This window comes from Panthera leo, chromosome E1 (genome assembly GCF_018350215.1).
Source record: "Panthera leo isolate Ple1 chromosome E1, P.leo_Ple1_pat1.1, whole genome shotgun sequence".
Taxonomy (NCBI): Eukaryota; Metazoa; Chordata; class Mammalia; order Carnivora; family Felidae; genus Panthera; species Panthera leo.
In genome coordinates this window covers 40,807,908-40,824,418 of record NC_056692.1, presented here as the reverse complement: position 1 = coordinate 40,824,418, position 16,511 = coordinate 40,807,908, and the positions used below count along the sequence as shown (strand labels likewise).

General features: G+C 55.7%; 3 protein-coding genes across 9 annotated transcripts; all 3 read right to left on the bottom strand.

Annotated features, from left to right (window-relative positions):
* Positions 1 to 11: 11 nt before the first annotated feature.
* On the bottom strand, positions 12 to 4,767 carry MLX (MAX dimerization protein MLX). Of its 3 annotated transcripts, none has more exons than XM_042915374.1 (8): positions 4,451 to 4,767; positions 4,001 to 4,037; positions 3,426 to 3,515; positions 3,043 to 3,149; positions 2,692 to 2,791; positions 2,401 to 2,500; positions 1,858 to 2,059; positions 12 to 1,147 (listed from the first exon to the last, which is right to left on the bottom strand). In XM_042915374.1, the coding sequence occupies exons 1-8, from the start codon at positions 4,652 to 4,654 to the stop codon at positions 1,091 to 1,093; spliced, it is 897 nt and encodes a 298-aa protein (XP_042771308.1). In that variant the 5' UTR covers positions 4,655 to 4,767; the 3' UTR covers positions 12 to 1,090. The 3 variants fall into 3 exon arrangements, with proteins under 3 accessions (XP_042771308.1, XP_042771309.1, XP_042771310.1); XM_042915375.1 differs by having other exon boundaries at positions 4,613 to 4,744; XM_042915376.1 differs by lacking the exon at positions 3,426 to 3,515 and having other exon boundaries at positions 4,613 to 4,744.
* Positions 4,768 to 4,793: 26 nt separating this feature from the next.
* Positions 4,794 to 9,527, bottom strand: COASY (Coenzyme A synthase). 4 transcript variants are annotated; one of them, XR_006196410.1, is made up of 10 exons: positions 8,320 to 9,116; positions 7,472 to 7,686; positions 7,088 to 7,219; positions 6,772 to 6,961; positions 6,623 to 6,687; positions 6,354 to 6,438; positions 6,087 to 6,184; positions 5,851 to 5,997; positions 5,632 to 5,749; positions 4,794 to 4,899 (listed from the first exon to the last, which is right to left on the bottom strand). XR_006196410.1 is itself a non-coding variant. In XM_042915372.1 (10 exons), exons 2-10 carry the CDS (start codon positions 9,017 to 9,019, stop codon positions 5,699 to 5,701), a joined length of 1,683 nt encoding a protein of 560 aa, XP_042771306.1. In that variant the 5' UTR covers positions 9,020 to 9,030; positions 9,458 to 9,527; the 3' UTR covers positions 5,365 to 5,698. The 4 variants fall into 4 exon arrangements, 2 of the variants coding, with proteins under 2 accessions (XP_042771306.1, XP_042771307.1); XR_006196409.1 differs by lacking the exon at positions 4,794 to 4,899 and adding an exon at positions 4,909 to 5,097; XM_042915372.1 differs by lacking the exon at positions 4,794 to 4,899 and adding an exon at positions 9,458 to 9,527 and having other exon boundaries at positions 5,365 to 5,749; positions 8,320 to 9,030.
* Positions 9,528 to 14,643: 5,116 nt separating this feature from the next.
* HSD17B1 (hydroxysteroid 17-beta dehydrogenase 1) lies at positions 14,644 to 16,498 on the bottom strand. 2 transcript variants are annotated; one of them, XM_042916999.1, is made up of 6 exons: positions 16,402 to 16,498; positions 16,127 to 16,294; positions 15,806 to 15,985; positions 15,607 to 15,700; positions 15,011 to 15,188; positions 14,644 to 14,922 (listed from the first exon to the last, which is right to left on the bottom strand). In XM_042916999.1, the coding sequence occupies exons 1-6, from the start codon at positions 16,496 to 16,498 to the stop codon at positions 14,707 to 14,709; spliced, it is 933 nt and encodes a 310-aa protein (XP_042772933.1). In that variant the 3' UTR covers positions 14,644 to 14,706. The 2 variants fall into 2 exon arrangements, with proteins under 2 accessions (XP_042772933.1, XP_042772932.1); XM_042916998.1 differs by having other exon boundaries at positions 15,607 to 15,985.
* Between the last annotated feature and the right edge of the window lie 13 nt (positions 16,499 to 16,511).

Below are 16,511 nucleotides of genomic sequence, written 5' to 3'. Positions count from 1 at the left end.
TGGAACAACGCTAAAGGAAAGCATTTGGCAATATTTATTGTACTATAATTTGATATAAAAATACTTAATTTCCTCTGGATAACCAAACCTCCCAGATGTCAACCCTGAGGAAGGCTACCGGGTAGAGAGAAGCTAGTATACACAGCATTCGAGGAGCCCAAGGCTTTACCCAGGACTTTTCTGGGCTCTGTACCCCAGGAGGCCTTTAAAGTATCTTCTCTACCCCTTCACACCACTCCCAAGGCCTGGGAGAAACACAAGCAGCACTAAGATGGTGGAGACCCAAGTATGCTCGACAGGATGGCTGGGAGTGATTTGGAGGCCCAGTTCACTTTCAAAAATTGTAACTTTAGCAAAATTGCGATGTTGGTGTTTAGAATATTAAAAAAAAAAAAAAAAAATTAATATGTAGTGCTATGTCACATGTAACTTCTCTGTGCTATGCTCCTGCCTGTGGGGACAGAGGGGGCAGGGGTATGTGGGGGAGGAAGGAGAGGGGATACAGTAGCAAGTGAGGGCAGGAACCCAGTAGCCCTGCCCTGAGCTGGCCAGAAGAGGCCTGATCTCACCTTGGGCTGACCAGGCAGCCCTAGCTGAGGCACAAGGAGGCCTTTCACCCCTCTTGGCTGTGGGAGTATTTCCTCATGTTCCTCCCTTCCCATCCAACTACTGCCAAAATGGCCAAACTTGGGCCAAATGTTGCCCAAGAGACCAAACCAAATGCAAACAGTAGCTTCCCAATATGTGTAATCAGGAGCAAAAATCTGAGGATTAGAAGGGGAGAGACCAGGAGCTCTTATGGGGGGAGGGGGGGTGTCCCCAGAACAGGGTCCCCCCCGCCTCCCGAAGACTTCTACGGAGAAGGGGAAAGACAGTAAGCTCGAGTTCTGTGGTCAGTATAATAAATTAAAGCTTTCACAAAACAAATACCCCAGCCCCAGTGAGGATGAAGGGGTGCTGGGGAACCAAACACCGAGAACCAGCTGACTGGTGTGCAGTGTCGCAGTCCAATCTCATAAGCCCAGTGGCTCCGTGGCCAAGTAGGAGACTCTGGCATCTTGTTGGCTCTTCTGCAGCTTCCAAAACCCAGTCAGTACAGCTGGTTCTTCAATTGGTGCAAGACGCCAATCACAATCTCCCGTAGGGTCTGGCGGGGGCAGCAGAGGAAAACACGAGTGATGCTCAGGTGAGGACAGAGGCTCAGATACCTGCCTAGACCAGTCATGCTCTTTAGAGTACAACAGAAAAAGCCCCTGGGAAACACCGTTTACAGTCGACTCTGAAATGTCCCTGAGACAGGACAGAGAGCGGGATGGAGACATGGACAGCTATGTGGTAAAGCAAATACAAGAAATGGGAATGGTAGCATTTAGGTGGTGGGCACAGGAGTGTCCACTCTTGTGTCGCGGGACACTTAAAGTGGTTCCAGAAAATGTCAGGAAACAAAAAAGTGAGATGCAAGTCAAGCCTCAGAAACTCCATGCAATACCATTAACACACGGCTCCATTACAAATAATCACAAACCCCAGGGAAAACTAGTGGGCCTGGGGGTGGGAGCCAGGAATGTTTCTAGAAATTCCACGTGATTCTGCTATGAGTGATGAGGGCTTACATACTAGGCAGCCATAATGCAAGCTAACAAAGGCCAGAGCGAGGCCTTGCCTGAGTTAAGTGCCCACATCATTCTTGCCAAATGAAACCTTAACAGGAAAATGTGGGCCAGGAAGCAAAGAAGAGAGCCTCCAGAAACCTAAAAGTTGCCACCTTCCCTCTCTGAACAAATTAGGACGGACTTGGGTCACTTGGCCTGAAGGAAGATAGAAAATCCGCACCCCTTGACCACTGCTGCCCCATACCTGAGGCTTACAGTGCTCCTCAATCCAGCTGAAGACACAGGCTGACAGCTCCTGGAAACTGGCCACGGAGATAGAGGCATTGAAGGACTGGAACAGTGAGTCCATGATGCCTTGAAACACATTGAACTTGACTTGGTCAGAGACCTGGTCTTCTCCCTCATGGGGGTTGTCCTGGTGTGCCTTCACAATCTGCTCATAGTTGCTGAAAGCGAGTAGAACAGGGCTAAGGTGCTATAACAGCTCAGGTCACCGTATGTACTCCCCCGGCCCCAGGAAGGGGTTCCCGGAGAGCTGCTGGGACAGAAATGGGTGACCACTCTCTCTACCCCTCGTTAATCCCACAGGCACTTTGAGTATCTGCTAGGTATCAGGGACTGTTGGGGTGCAGAGTCCTACCCCTAAGTGGCCACCTACAGGAATGAGAAGATTATCTGTTCTGTATTATCTGATGTGGCCTTTGAACAAGAGAAAGGTATGAACTGAAGTCAGCTTCAGAGTCCCCTCAGAAGCCCTGGCTCCCCGAGCTCAGCATCCCCCCCTTACACTTTCATGATCTTTAGGGCCGTGACGTCCTTGCGTAGCATGGACACCTCCTCCTCCTGCTTTTTCTTCTCCTTGTGCAAAAACTGGATGTAGTCAATAGCTGCAGTGAGGGTGGGCACAGAGGATGTCTCAGCCAGAAGGACAAGGTTTACTTTGTTTCCCCTTCCTCCCTTTCCCCAACTCTCTCATTATAATCACCCCACCGGGGCCAGGCCGAAAGTGAGTGTAAGTCTCTGGCCTCCTCACAGCACCACTGGCCCCAGCCACTCCCAGTGCTCTCCCTGGCCATACTCTTCTGTAGAACGATGGCTTTGCTGAGCTTTTGGGAGCCAATGGAGAAGTCCTGCTGCTGGCAGGTGGGGACGATGGTCTGGAGGTCATCATAGCCTCTCTGTGGAGACAGGAGGGAAAACAAGGGTTCCTTAACTCCAAGGGATTCAGGCAAACTGGTACAAAACTTTCTGTGAACCGAAGTTCCATGCTCACAAACTCAAAGGGGTAGGGGACTAGAAAAAAGGAGGTGTTCATATCCAGGGACTAGAGCAGCTGCCACCAAGGATGCTGGGGACTGATGAGGGCAGGGTAGATCTGAAATACACAGGGGCCTCCTGCATTGGCTGAGGTACAGGCCTCCCCAGTCACCTTGATGGCGTCTCTCCTCTTCTGCTCAGCCTGAGTATGTGCTCGCCGCCGCCGGTCCTTGTAGGACTCCTTGTAGGACTCCTGGTGGTAATCACTGTCCTCGTCATCTACGCTCAAAGTTGGGGGCAGGAAGAGGTCATTTTGAAGCCCAGTGGGCCCGGCTAACCCACCTTGCCCCAGTGGGGAAGAAAAAACTGGTGCTCAGAGACAGCAAACGGACAGAACCGTCTAATATTCTAGATGAGGTGAAAGATGGTGAGACCCTGTGTCTAACGCTAGGCCTCCAGCACCCCCGTGTGGATGACTGGAGCTTCCTGTCTAGGAAATATACTAAAATGATGGTATATCTGAGCCCCCCCAGGTGGGGGCATGTTGCTGCCTACCTGTATTGGGGACAGAAGAGGCACTGGTGGAACCGATGCTATTAGCTCTGGACACTACACTCCCCTTTCGGGTACTTTCTACAAAAAGCCCTGTAAAAGAGAGGTCCCAATCACTAGGGGGTAGGACAGGAGGACACTGTTAGACCTTCAGACACCTGTGTGTACAATGGCTTCCTGATCCTTAAATGCTGACCTCTCCCTTTCAACCCAAAAGCTACCCACATTGGGTCATCCACTTCCTGCTGTGCCCCACCACAGTGCTCCTGTCTCTGGTGTCTCCACTGCTCCAGGGGCCTGCAATGATACCACCGGTTCACAAAGTGGCATCTAGGCACAACGAGGGTGACAGAATGGCTAGCTCCCACTATTTTCATCATTTCCTTGTTTCAGAGCAGCAGGAATTATACCCTTATGCTTCCTGCCCCTTATGCAGCTCCTCCCTCATTGTCTCAGGGCAGGAACTCCGCTCAGGGACAGTGGACTGTGCTCAGGTGTGGCTGGCAAGACCACGGGAATCCACAGGACTGTGGCAGGAGTGTCACCAGGGAGCTAGAGACTGTGGGAGAGGTACTCACCGGGGTCCAGGCTGTTGTCACTGTAGGCATACTCCACCTGTGACACCAAGCAAAGGAGCTCATCAGACCTCCGCCCGGGGCTGGGCACCTCCTCTCACTCTGAGCGCGTGCACACTCGTACACACACCACACACCCCTACCACACACACCTCTACCCGCCCCAACCCCCCACCCCCACCCCGAGAGCGCAGGCAATTGCAGGATGCACGCGCGTGCGTTCACTTATACACATACACACACACACACACACACACACACACACACACGCGCGCGCGCGCACCTGGGGTGCGCAGGGGTTTGCAGGATTGCCCCGATAGCAGTAAGCAGATAGGCCATAGGAGCACCGCCCCTCCGCCCCCACCCCCTCCCTCCTCCACCGTCCCCCCCCCCGCCCCCCCGCAAGCCCGGTCCCCTCACATTCGTGCACACACGCCTCACTTGTCTCCCCACCTTGGCACGCGCAGGGTGAGGGCTGTCTTCTCTGCAGCCCCGGGGCCCGGAAGGCGGGGGGACCTTTGGGAACTGCAGGGAATCCCCTAGTCTTCGGGACCCCCCACGTGCATGAGCCCGACCCGCCCTCCCCTCGCCGGCGTGCGCGCCCGCGGGGCTTGCCTTGACCCAGGGGTCGTCCGGAGAGGCAACCGGCTCCGTCATCTCCGACCCACCGAACCGGAAACCAGCCAGCGGGCGGGCCCCCTGCCGCGAGGAAGAGGCGAGGCACTTCCACGTGACCCAAACCCACCAACCCACGAACGAGAGGCGGAGGGCGGGGCACGGCCCGCGCATGCGCACCCGGAAAACTCTGGAACCGAGGGTCAGGAGCCTCGGAGACTGGCGTCGGGGCTGACACAGACGTTGTCCTTCCCCTCACTCGCCCACACCGCGACATGACGCACATTCTGTAAAATGGAGTCCCCTCAAAAGGCTCGTCCGAGTAGTATTTCCGAGAGTTGTGTGCACGCGCTGTGCTGGACCCGCGGCTTCCAGGGACTTGTGTCCAACCCCACCCTGCCGGCCCAGCACGGCTGCCAGGTCCGTGAGGCCGGAGGCCCCGCCTGGCTCATGGAAGGCCGGTCCTCCAACACGTAGCCTGGTACCTGGCAGGAGACCAGTGGAAGAAACCCTTTCAAAGAGCCCGTTAGCCCAGTTAAGCCTCTTCACAGATACAGAAACCGAGGAACCTAGAAAGTCTGTAGCTTCTCCCAAAGCAGACAGGTAGTCAGCGATGGGACCAAGGCTGACCTCAATCTGGCTAGCTGCAAAAGCTATGCTCAGAACCACTGCACTCCAGGCTTCCAGCTCAAGGCTTCCAAAGAACGATACCTAGAGGCATTGGGGCAGGACGCAGACATACAGGCAGCACCTGGCAACATTCACCTTTAATTGGTACAAGTTCCAGTGTTTGCCCTGGCCGCAGTGGGCCGAAGGTTTCACAGACACTGTGGGCAAGAGTAGGCACAAAATGCCAGAGGGGCCTGCTCCCCTCTGAGTCGCATCCTCAGCGATGGCCAAACACCAGCAAGCTGGGTAGACTTCCTGTGTCCACCAGGCCCAGCCTTGCCCTTCCCAGTCTGGTTCAGAGTCTCTAGGCCCAAGCTAGGACGAGCACCCAGGCCCCCACTCCTCCTCACCGCTGAATCTCTAGGCAGCTCCAGGGCCACTGTGGCCCCACAGAGAACACATTGTCAGCCATGGGCCTTACGGCGTCTGGGAGATGCGCTTCTGCAAGAGAGCCCAAGCTTTCTCCACCTTTGAGCAGGACAGAGTGTCAGGAGGAAGAGAAGACAGAGTCAGGCAGGCACCCACTGGAAACTCCTTCCCTACAACCCAGCCCTTTCCGGGGCACCAACCTGGCATTGCGTAACATGCGGTTCCCATAAAGTGCTCAGCACCACGTGGCTCTGGTCCACGAGCTGTTGCCCACTCATCTGGCTCTGCAACCGGCTCTGAGCTGCAGCTTCACTCAGGCCATCCCTCTCCACAATGCGTCGTATAGCCTGGGCACGGAGAAGGCATCGGTCAGCCCACTGGCTCAGAGCGGGCTGCGGTGTGCAGTGGGGATGGGGTGAGAGACGGGTCCAGATACCTCAGTCTCAGGGATGACAACGGTCCACACCTCATGCACCATGTTCTGCCAGCCGGCTTCAAGCAGCAGGGCGGCATCAATCACGCACACACGTTTTCCTGCGGGGAGACCCCAGTCACTGCCAGCAGCACACTGCCACTTGCCACCAGAGAGCCGGTGAAGCCTAGTCCCAAGGAAGTGGAGGGTCTGGCTTGGGGTGAGGAAGCTCCTAGGAGGAGAATCTGCTTAATGTCCCCCTTGGCTGCTCCCATCAACTCTCCAACTCACCCTCAGCCACAGCCTGGTTCATCTCCTCTCGAGCCAGTTTTGCGATAATTGGCCACACAATATCCGTGAGTATCTTCAGCTGCTTCTGAGGAGGGGAACAGAGGAAGCAGGCGATTTACCTTCCCTTGGAGACGGAGCCAGCCCGAGAGAGGAGGTGGTGGGGAACAGATGAGTGGAAACGCACTCTGAACCAGACCAGAAAGGTCCATTCGGTCCCAACCTCTGGTTCTAGTAGCAGCTGAGGAGTCCTTGGAGAGAAGCGTGCTTACCTTGTTCCCAAACACCCGGCTGCCTAGGACCTTCCTGTTGATAATGCCATCTTTATGGAGAATATCTGGACGAGAGACACAGGACTGGGCAAGGAGGCCAGGCCATCCCCTCACTTTTCAGGCCACTTCTAGCCCTCCCCAGGCATTACCTGCCCCAAAGGCTTCCACAACAGGCTGGTAGGCAGGACCCCCTGGGGCGTAGGCCCGATGGCCCAGGTGGTCACTGTCGATGACAAACGCCCCCAGGCCCTTAAGCCGCTGAGCTACTGAGCTCTTCCCAGAGCCACTGATGCCCGTCAGTCCAATCACGTAGAGCTGTGTGGGGAGTTCGGGCCTCTTCTGGAGGTAGAGGAGAGGGAACCCCAGTTACTAGGGTCTTCAGACTCATGCTTGAGACTGAAATCTTCAGTCTACTCTCCAGCATTTCCAGCCCACCCAAGCAGAGGAGAGAGAGGACAGGCATACATATGGAGGCCGAAGCAGCTTTCCCAGCATTCGTTGGCGGAAGGTGGAGGAACTGACTTTGTCCTCTTCATTGTCTGTATGGTTTGGGTCCTTCAGCAGCTGGATCTGGTACAAGGCAAGCTCCTCCAGACCCTGAGGTTAAAGAGGAGGGGTGAGGAGAGGGAACGAGGGGCAGGAGGACAAGGACATCTGAGCTGACCCCTTATCCTCCCCAGAGGTAGAGCCTGCCTCCAAGGGCAAGCTGGGAAACAGTTCCTTCTCGCCTCTTCCTCACCACCCCAAGTCCTCTCTTCCCTCCTCTAGGGTCACGGTACTTCCAACAGCCCCCTACGTGGCCTTCCCCAGCCCCATCCACTCCCTCTGCCAGTCTCCCTCAGGGGTTACATTCTCAAGACGGAAGCGGTTGACGGCCATCCCCCCACGATAGGTCTCCTCGCTGACCACCAGGAACTCCAAGGAGGGGTTAGAGCCAGCGGGCCCATAGGGATCCAGCAGGGGGGTGATATCAAAAGTCAAGGAGGGCTTGACGTCCACCAGGAACTCACTCAGATGTTCCACGCGTTCTGTGTAGGGTTGGAGCAGCTCAGGGAGCAATTTGCCTGGGGAAGGAGCCCAGTGAGATCTTTTTACTGGGGAGGAAAGGTACAGTCAAGTTTGGGGAAGACTATCCCTAAGCATCCAATCTCCAGAGGGGGACGGGTGGCAGGAAGAAAGGGCTAAGCTGGGAAGTGCTGTATGTCAGGGGAGCAGTGAAGAGGGGGCAGCCAGCAAGCACGACAGTCATGGCAGGGGCTGGCATGTGTCCAGAGAACGAGCAGTGCCAGGGAGCATCAGAGTCAGATGGAGAATTCCAAGAACCACCCCAACCACGAGTCCCCTCTTGCTGTAGCTCTAACACACTACCTACAACCCACAACCCACTCATCCATTTACTCCCAGGGTCTCAATCTTTAGGGTTCGTGACCTGGAGAACTTCTCAAAAGTACAGATTTCCTTAGTTCCACATTTGGGGAAATTCTGATTTGAGTGGTGAGTAGATCACACACAGAGAAAGCTGCATTTGTTCGTTTAACATAGTTTCCTTAACACCCACTGGGTGCCAGGTGCTGTTACATACGGGAGGGGTGGGAAGTAAAGGATGCCCACCCCCTTCCTCAGTCTTGGCACTGGGGGCAAGGTTAAGGAGTTTTGAGGGTCCTCCCCTGCTCTACTCCAGAGTATCTCTCACTCACTCTTCAACAGGTCTTTGTCCGCTACTCCCACCACAAGCTGCTCCTGGGCCAGGATGCACGCGACACTGAGCAACACCTTGTGGGCATTGTGCAGGCGGTCAAACGTGCCACCCACAGCCCCACGGTGGTAGCCACGCACTGGCTGCTTTGGAGACCTGGCCACGGGAGAGGCTGGCCTGATGGTGGAGGGTAAGGGGACATCCAGGGACTCCACAGACAGCTCTCCGGGCCCATAATCGGGGTATAGCAGCACCGAAGCCAGCTGGGGACAACAACTGTAGCAGCTGGTGGCATAACGCTCTAGCTGTTGTTTGACCGGGTTGTACTGGCTCCCATCCAGTGTCTGGAAGTCAGTCAGCACCACTTCCGGTGGGTGGGCCAGGTTCTGGACTGAGCTGGGAAGGGGAGGGAGAAAGGCGCTCTTGGCTCCTATATTGGTCAGCAGAACTCTGACATCCAGGTGCCTGTGGACGTCGGCGCCAGCGTAGAGGTGCGTGATGAAATCCAGGACCTCAAACGTGGCCTGCACGAGGCTGGACTGGGGCTGGGCCGGGCCCCCCAGGCTCATGCCCGGCTGCAGGTGTACGTAGAGCGTGTGATTCACCAGCCGGGCCGCCGAGGTCAGGATGGGGGCCAGGCGAGGGGCCAGGGAGGCGAGCGGCGTCGTCAGCACCAGGAGGCCCGACCGGAATACGGCCATGCTGCCCAGGCCTGCGGACAGCCAGGAAGACGAGGCGTGGGTGACCGAGGGGTTATGTGGCTGAGGCCGAAGGCAGTCCGGGGCCGTGGGCCCAGGAGAGGGGACCTGGCGCAGGGACGGGGTCTCAGTGCTGATCCAGAGGAACCCGGGGGAGGGCACGGGGCCTCGGGGCTATGCGCTAAGCCCCGGTTTCCACATCTCTCAGACGGAGCGGTGAAGCTGCTGAACTGAATCCAAATCCTGAGCAGGGAAACTGGACAAAAGCCCCTGAGTCATAGGGTTGGGAATCCAGAAATCCTGGGCCCTGCTGCCAGGCTGTACCAGGGTCTTAAAGGAATCAAAGGAGGATACTAGAGGGAAACACTCAGGCTCTGAGCGGTCTTCTACTTACTGAGACCTCTGGGCTTAGGTTCCGCTAGGGCCGCCGCGGAGCCTTACCTGGCTGCGACCCGGAAACAGTAGTTCAACGCCTGCGGCCCCGAGCTACGGAACGGCAGAAAGGCCAAAGTCTTTACCGGGTTCTGCAACCTCGCGAGATTTTGTAAGGAGTAGGGCGGGTCCTGCTGAGGAGGTGGGGCGGAGCTCGGAGGCTGGGGGAGCAGGTGAAGCTATTTATTTCCAGATCTCAACCATTCCCAGGTCAGTTGGTGGAGGGCGAGGCGGACCTGAAAGCCGATTTCACGGATGCCCTTTTGACCCCGACAGCAGAGAATGGCTTCGGCCTGGTTACCCAGGAGATAGCGGCGAAGGCAGAACACACACCTGAGTTTCCTCTTAGTAAGTTATAGGACATAGCACCTGGGTGGCTCAGTCGGTTGAGCGTGGGACTCTTGATTTTGGCTCAGGTCATGATCTCACGGTTTGTGAGTTCAAGCCCCGCATCTGGATCCGTGCTGACAGTGTGGATGGAGCCTGCTTGGGATTCTCTTTCTCCCTCTCTCTCTCTGTCCTTTCCCCACTCGCACTCTGTCTCTCTCTCTCTCTCTCTCAAAATAAATATAAACATTAAAAGAAATAAATTACAGGGACGGAGGTGGGAGCCCCAGGACTCAGAGTCCCTGGAACCCTCCTGGTGCCCATCCACTCCAAGGATACTCTTGTGGGAAGCCACAGGACAACTCTGTCCAAGTCCCCATTTCACAGTTGGGGAAACTGAGGCCCTCTATGTTCCAAGGACATACGAGGAAGTAATGACAGAGGCCTGGTCTTATGGCTCCGTGGGATGCTCTCCACACCACTCAGAACCAGTTTGAGGGAGGGAGGAGGAGGAGGAGAGTTCTGCATGGCAGCTGGGTAGAGTTGCCAGAGGATGGTCTTCAGACAGGAGAGAAGGGGAGGAAGGAGAGAGACCTGGTGTCAAGGGTTTACTGTGAGGCCAATAGGGCTGGAAAGGCTGCAGTCGGTAGTCTCCGTGCAGAGAGGAAACCAGGTTGCCATCAGGAAATATTTCTAGTAAATTGTTCACAGAGATCTCAAGAGGGAGGGAAACCAATCTCCCAAGATTCCAGTATCGTGCTGTGGTTTATTTCCCCAAACTAAGCAAATGCTCATTTTCATAGTTATGTGGAGTTTTTAAAATTCTTTAAGTTTACTTTTTTTTTTTTTTTTTTTTTTGAAAGCGCGAGAGAGCACCAGCGAGGGAGAGGGAGAGAGAGAGAATTCGAGGCAGGCTCTGAGCTGTCAGCTCGAAGCCCCACATGTGGGCTCGAACCCAGGTACCATGAGATCATGACCTGAGCCGAAATCAAGATTCCGACACTTAATTGACTGAGCCACCCAGGTGCCCCCTTTTTTGTATTCTTAAAGAGGTGTCCCAAGGGGCGCCTGGCTGGCTTAACTGATGGAGCATGCGACCCTTGATCTGAGGGTTGTAAGTTAGAATCCCCACGTTGGGTGTAGAGATTACTTAAAAATAAAATCTTAAAAAAGAAAATAAAATCAATAGAGACGTCCCAAAGGTGTATAAGCCTCTGGCCCCACAGAGCCTGGATGTGCCCCTGGAGTCAAGGATTGGAAGAGTTATAGAGCCACAAAGGCGTTGAAGCCAGCTTCAGACAGGAGACAACTTAGGTTGGATTTTAAAGAGAGGACCCCACACGAAGAAGCAAACTGCAGCCTCTCAGGAAATGTCCTGAAACATCTGGGCACAATCTCACAGAGTCACTGTTGGAGATGTGAGTGCCAGCTGACTCTCAAGCTGGCCCTGGGCAATTGAAGGCTGTCCTTAGTATACACTATTCCCACAGCAGTAGCTTTGAGAGAGCAATGTGTCGTCGAGACCATCTGGATGGTATATGTGGCGGAACCTATTTAAGGCCTCTACGTAAACTATTAAGATTCCGGTGGGCAAGTGCAGAGACCCACTTGTCTTGTAGTCGCCCAGGACAAGTCTCATATGTCAGTTCCCTTGCTAATTAAAACCCCCACCTCCCAATCTGGAGTGCTCTGCCTCTTTCTTTGGTCTCTCCTTGGCCTCTGTGTACGGGAGCCAGTTTCAGATTTCACCCAGGGAACTTGTAGGTTGTGAACCAACAGTCACTTTTATTCAGTAAATGTGGATTTAGTGCCTCCCATGATCAGGAATGGTTCTAGGTATAAGGGATCAACCAGTGAACAAAACAAACCAACGAGCTGCCCTGGAGCTTAAGTTCTTATGTGTCTTGGGATAGGGTGGTGAAAGTTATAGATAAATGTGTAACAATAAAGTCAGCAGGTCAGTAAATAAATCTCTGACACATTAGTGGTGATAAGCGCTATGAAGAAAAATGAAACAGGGTAAGGGAACTATAACTGGCGGGGGTGGGGGGGGTGGGGGGGTGGGGCTAGGGAATGCTACTTTAGATAAGGTCGTCTGGGGAAAGACGTGAAGGAAGAGAAGAATCAGAGATTAGGGAAACTGTACCAGATAGAAGAAATAGCCAGTTCAAAGGCCCTGGGGCAGAAAGCCAGTAGGGCTGAATCAGATAATGGTAAGTGATGAAAGATAGGGTCCGAAAGGAAGTGGGGGCCAGATCAAAGAATGTGTTGGAGGTCTTGGAGAAAAGCCTCTGATTTTACTTAGAAAACCACAGGAGGTGTTTTAAGCACAGACATGGAATAACTTTCATTTTTAAAAGATCATTCTGGGGGCGCCTGGGTGGCTCAGTCGGTTAAGCGTCCAACTTCGGCTCAGGTCACGATCTCGCGGTCGGTGGGTTCGAGCCCCGCATCGGGCTCTGTGCTGACAGCTCAGAGCCTGGAGCCTGTTTCCGATTCTGTGTCTCCCTCTCTCTGACCCTCCCCCGTTCATGCTCTGTCTCTCTCTGTCTCAAAAATAAATAAACCTTAAAAAAAAAAAAAAGATCATTCTGGCTGTTCCGTGGAAATTTTATTTGGTGGGCATGGGTCGCATCAAGGCAACCAGTTAGGAAACCACTGCAATAATCCAGGTGCAGTGATGGTAGACCAGAGTGCATAGACCGGAGTGATTTCCAGAGTATTCCAAAATACCTTCCAATCTTTTATAGACTGAAGGTATTTGCTGATGCGTTGGTTGAGGGATGGGCAAGAAGGAAGAGTGGAGTTGTCGGGTACTGAAGTGGGGAAGACTGGGGCAGGAGCAGTGGGAGATCTGGAAATCAGAACTTGCGTTTGGACACATTAAGTTTATTAGAGATCAAGTGGAGCTGTTGAGTAGGAAGTTGATGTGTGTCTGGAATTTGGGGAAGCAATGCAGTTGGAGATATTGGAGACTTTGGTGAGGCTCATGGGTGCATAAACAGTCCTCGAAGTCATGGGACTGCAGGAGACTATTAAGAGTATGAACGTGGGGCGCCTGGGTGGCTCAGTCAGTTAGGCGTCTGACTTTGGCTTAGGTCATGATCTAGTGGTCTGTGAGCTCGAGCCCCACATCGGGCTCTGTGCTGACAGCTCAGAGCCTGGAGCCTGCTTCAGATTCTGTGTCTTCCTCTCACTCTCTCTCCCCCTCAAAAATAAATAAACATTAAAAAAAAAAAAAAAGTATGAATGTAATTGAGACACCTGGCTGGCTCGGTTGGTGGAGTGTGTGATTCCTGATCTTGAGGTTGAGGGTTCGAGCCCCACGTTGGGTACAGAGATTACTTAAAAATAAAATCTTAAGGGCACCTGGGTGGCTCAGTTGGTTAAGCGTCTGACTCTCTATTTAGGCTCAGGTCGTGATCTCACGGTTCCTGAGATCAAGCCCCGATCTCCAAGTCGGGCTCTGTGCTGATAGCAAGGAGCCTGCTTGAGATTCTCTCTCTCTGCCCCTCCCTTACTCACAGGCTCGCTCACTCTCTCTCAAAATAAACATTAAAAAAATTAAATTTAATTAAAAAAATAAAATCTTTAAAAACATTATGAATGTAAATTCATGGAGGGGTCACACTTTGCCTTTCTCATCATTGCATCCCCACCCCAGGGTGCGACCTTGTGAGTGTATGCATACACACACACACACACACACACTCACACTGGGGTGCAAAGGAACAGACTGGGGGACAAGAGCTGGGCTCTGAGAGCAGGTCTCAGAGATTCATGCCATCTTGGCTCTCTCCCCTTCTGGTGGCCTTTCTGGATCCTGAAGGGACAGCAGAACCATATGGGCCATCAGGGCAGGGAGACAGCAGGGATGAGCTGGCTGAGGCACCCTGTCCCAGGAGTAGCCAGCAGTCCAACGCCCAGAGTGGATGGCTACCCGGAGGTAGTGGCAGGTTCAGATGCTGTACCTCCTTCCCCTCCCCCCAGGTTCCAAACAACCCCCCAGCAGTTTCCCCTCTATTCTGGCTTCCCAAGATCTCTGTAGCCATGGCCCTGCCCATTCCAAGTAGTCATTTCCCTCCCTCTCCCCCATCTCTTAGGCACCCCTACCCCTGTCCTCTACCGGCACCCTCCTCATCTAGTACCCTCCCTGTTCACCCCTTCTTCAGCACACTACTTCTCAGGAAGTTAGCAGGAAATTGACCCCACAACCCTGCAAGCCCTTTCTCTGGCTTCTGCCCCTGGCTTCAGGAAAGAGGATAGCCCATTGGGCAGGCCCGCCTGCCCTGGATCCTTAGCTGAACCTCCTGGTGAGTGGCAGCTTCTGGGCTGGTGGTGATCCCGCCAGCTGAGTTCTGTCTAGGGCAGGGGACACGGAGGAGGATGTGTGGAGCTGTAGCCTTATAACTCACTTGGCCTGTTTCTTCTCTACACATCGGGCTTCTGCACACGAACACATAATAGTAACACCACTAAGAGTAGCGGTAATAGCGGTGCCTGCTATTAAAACCTCCTTCCCAGCACTTCCAGGAATTATCTCAACCCTTCATACAACCCATGACATAGGTCTTATACCCATTTTACAGTTAAGAGAACAGACTCAGGATAAGGCCCTTGCCTGAAGTCTCCTGACTAGTGGGGGCCAAATCACAAACGGACTCTCCTCCTTCCCAGGTCCGCCTCACTCTTGCTGCAGACACCCTGCGGGAATCCAGGAATCATTCTCGACCTTGCCCCTCGGTGGGCTAGCTCCTTCCTCTTTCTGGGCCTCGCTTTCCGCGTTGGTATAACCCGGGCTAGCCACGGTCCTTCCAGATCACCCACTCGCTGCACGCGCCGCCTGTCGCACACGTCCCCCTCCACCCACCAGAACCGCGCTCCCCTGGGGTCGCAAAGGAGGGCGCGGCAGACAGCGGCGGGCCAAGCCTTTATTGCAGGGCGGCGGGAGGAGGGCCGAGCGCGGGGCCGCCCAGGTCGGCAGCGGACTCTTCGGCGGGCTCTTCGGCGAACACCGCGCGGTGCATGGCGGCGACGTAGCTGCGGCCGCTGGGGTCGGTGAGACGCATGCGCACCAGGGGCAGGAAGCGCTCCGTGCTGAAGTAGCGCAGCGCGGGGCGCGGGGAGCGCAGCGCGGCGAGGAAGACCTGGGGCGGCGGGAGGAGGCGCTTGGCCGGGGCTGGCCGCCAACCCCCACGCGCCGTCCGTGCTCCCAGGGCCGCGCCCGGCGCCTACCTCGGTCACCTCCTCCGGGTCCTGCGCCGCCTCGTGGAAGATCCGCTCCAAATGGCGCTGGTAGCGGGAGAAGAGGTCGCGGGTCTCGGCGTCCGCGCCGTCCAGCGCTCCGCCCGGGCCGCCCTCCAGCTTCTCCTGGAAGGCGGTGCGCACCGGGCCGCACTCGATGAGGCTCACGCTGCGGGCATTGAGCGGCGGGTGGGCGGGGGCGCAGTAAGCAGCCGGACTAGGCGGGCGGGGCGGGCGGGGCGGGCGGGAAGGGGTCTGCGCGTGGGCCTCGGGAGCGTTTGAAAAGCGGCTTACAGCGGGAAAGGCCCCCCGGAGTGTGAGGGAGACGTGTGTCAGAATTCTAACCTGGCAGGCTCCCTTCAGCTGTGTGACCTTGGGCCAGTCACCTAACCTCTTTGGGCCTCCGTTTCCCAGCTGGGTGGCAGAAGTGAGATAACGAGTGCCAAGTGCCCAGTACTGCGCCTGGCACACAACAAATGTGAGCCGCAGTGGAGAGGGACCAGCGTGAGAGTGGCTCCAACAGGTCAGGGTCCTGGGGTTCCCAAAATCAGGATTCAGAGGGCTCTGGGGGTGGGGCGGTGACTCACTGGACCCCGAAGGGCGGCAGCAGAACCGCCAAACTCTCGCACAGACCTTCGATCGCAAACTTGCTGGCGCAGTAAACGGCGTTGAATGGCAGCCCTTCCAGGGGAGATGAAGCTTTTGGAGGCGCCCGGAGCCCACTGTAGCCCCTGGCACTGTCACCAGGCCCCACCCCTCCCGCTGGCCCTGCCCCATTCCACGCACCCATCAAGCCACCCATGCTCCCCGTCACCAATACGCGTCCCGAGCGGCGGCGCTTCATGTCCGGCAGGAAGGCCTGCAGTGTCCGCACCGTCCCTGCCACGTTCACGTCCAGCACAGACCCGACGGCGCCAGCCTCCTGCACCTCCAGCGGCCCGAGCAGGCCCCGGCCCGCATTACACACTGCGGGAAGAGACGCCGAACCCCACCTGCCTCGCCTTCCTCAGACCCAGCCGGTCCCCTTGTGTTCCTGGGGCCTCAGGACATTTTGGTTTGGACATAGGGTGGGGAAGGCTCCTGCATACGTGCTGCGGGGAGGCTCACCCAGCACATCCACGCGGCCCTCGGTCACGCGTGCCCGGGCAGCGGCCACGGAATCTGCGTCCCTCACGTCCAGCTGCAACATCTCCAGGGAGCCAGGAGGGCACCCTCGGGACTGGGCCGCCTCCCGCAGCGGGCCCTGCGCCCTCAGGTCCCGCAGCGTGGCATACACTGGAGGTTCAGGGAGAAGACAAGGATCTGAATTCCCTGCTTACCCCTACCTGGGTCTCCTTGGGCTAGCGACTGCTCCTTTCTCTCTGTCCCAGCCCCTCATATACCTTTGAATCTCCGGGAGGGGTCGGATGCCAGACGCAGAGCCAGGTGCAGGCCGATGCCGGAGGAGCAGCCCGTGATGAGCACCACAGTGCGGTCCATGGGGAGAGGAGCT

Coding starts and splice junctions, on each gene's coding strand:
- MLX (XM_042915374.1), bottom strand. CDS start 4,654: ATGACGGAGCCGGTTGCCTCTCCGGACGACCCCTGGGTCAAGGCAAGC. Junction 4,038..4,450: donor CTCACCCTGCGCGTGCCAAG/GTGGGGAGACAA, acceptor TTGGTGTCACAG/GTGGAGTATGCCTACAGTGA. Junction 3,150..3,425: donor CTCTTCTGTCCCCAATACAG/GTAGGCAGCAAC, acceptor CTTTGAGCGTAG/ATGACGAGGACAGTGATTAC.
- COASY (XM_042915372.1), bottom strand. CDS start 9,019: ATGGCCGTATTCCGGTCGGGCCTCCTGGTGCTGACGACGCCGCTCGCC. Junction 7,687..8,319: donor GGACAAAGACCTGTTGAAGA/GTGAGTGAGAGA, acceptor CTCCTTCCCCAG/GCAAATTGCTCCCTGAGCTG. Junction 5,998..6,086: donor TTGTCATCCCTGAGACTGAG/GTATCTGGACCC, acceptor CTCCGTGCCCAG/GCTATACGACGCATTGTGGA.
- HSD17B1 (XM_042916998.1), bottom strand. CDS start 16,498: ATGGACCGCACTGTGGTGCTCATCACGGGCTGCTCCTCCGGCATCGGC. Junction 15,986..16,126: donor GGGCCGCGTGGATGTGCTGG/GTGAGCCTCCCC, acceptor CTCTTCCCGCAG/TGTGTAATGCGGGCCGGGGC. Junction 15,189..15,606: donor CTGCCGCCCTTCGGGGTCCA/GTGAGTCACCGC, acceptor CAATGCCCGCAG/CGTGAGCCTCATCGAGTGCG.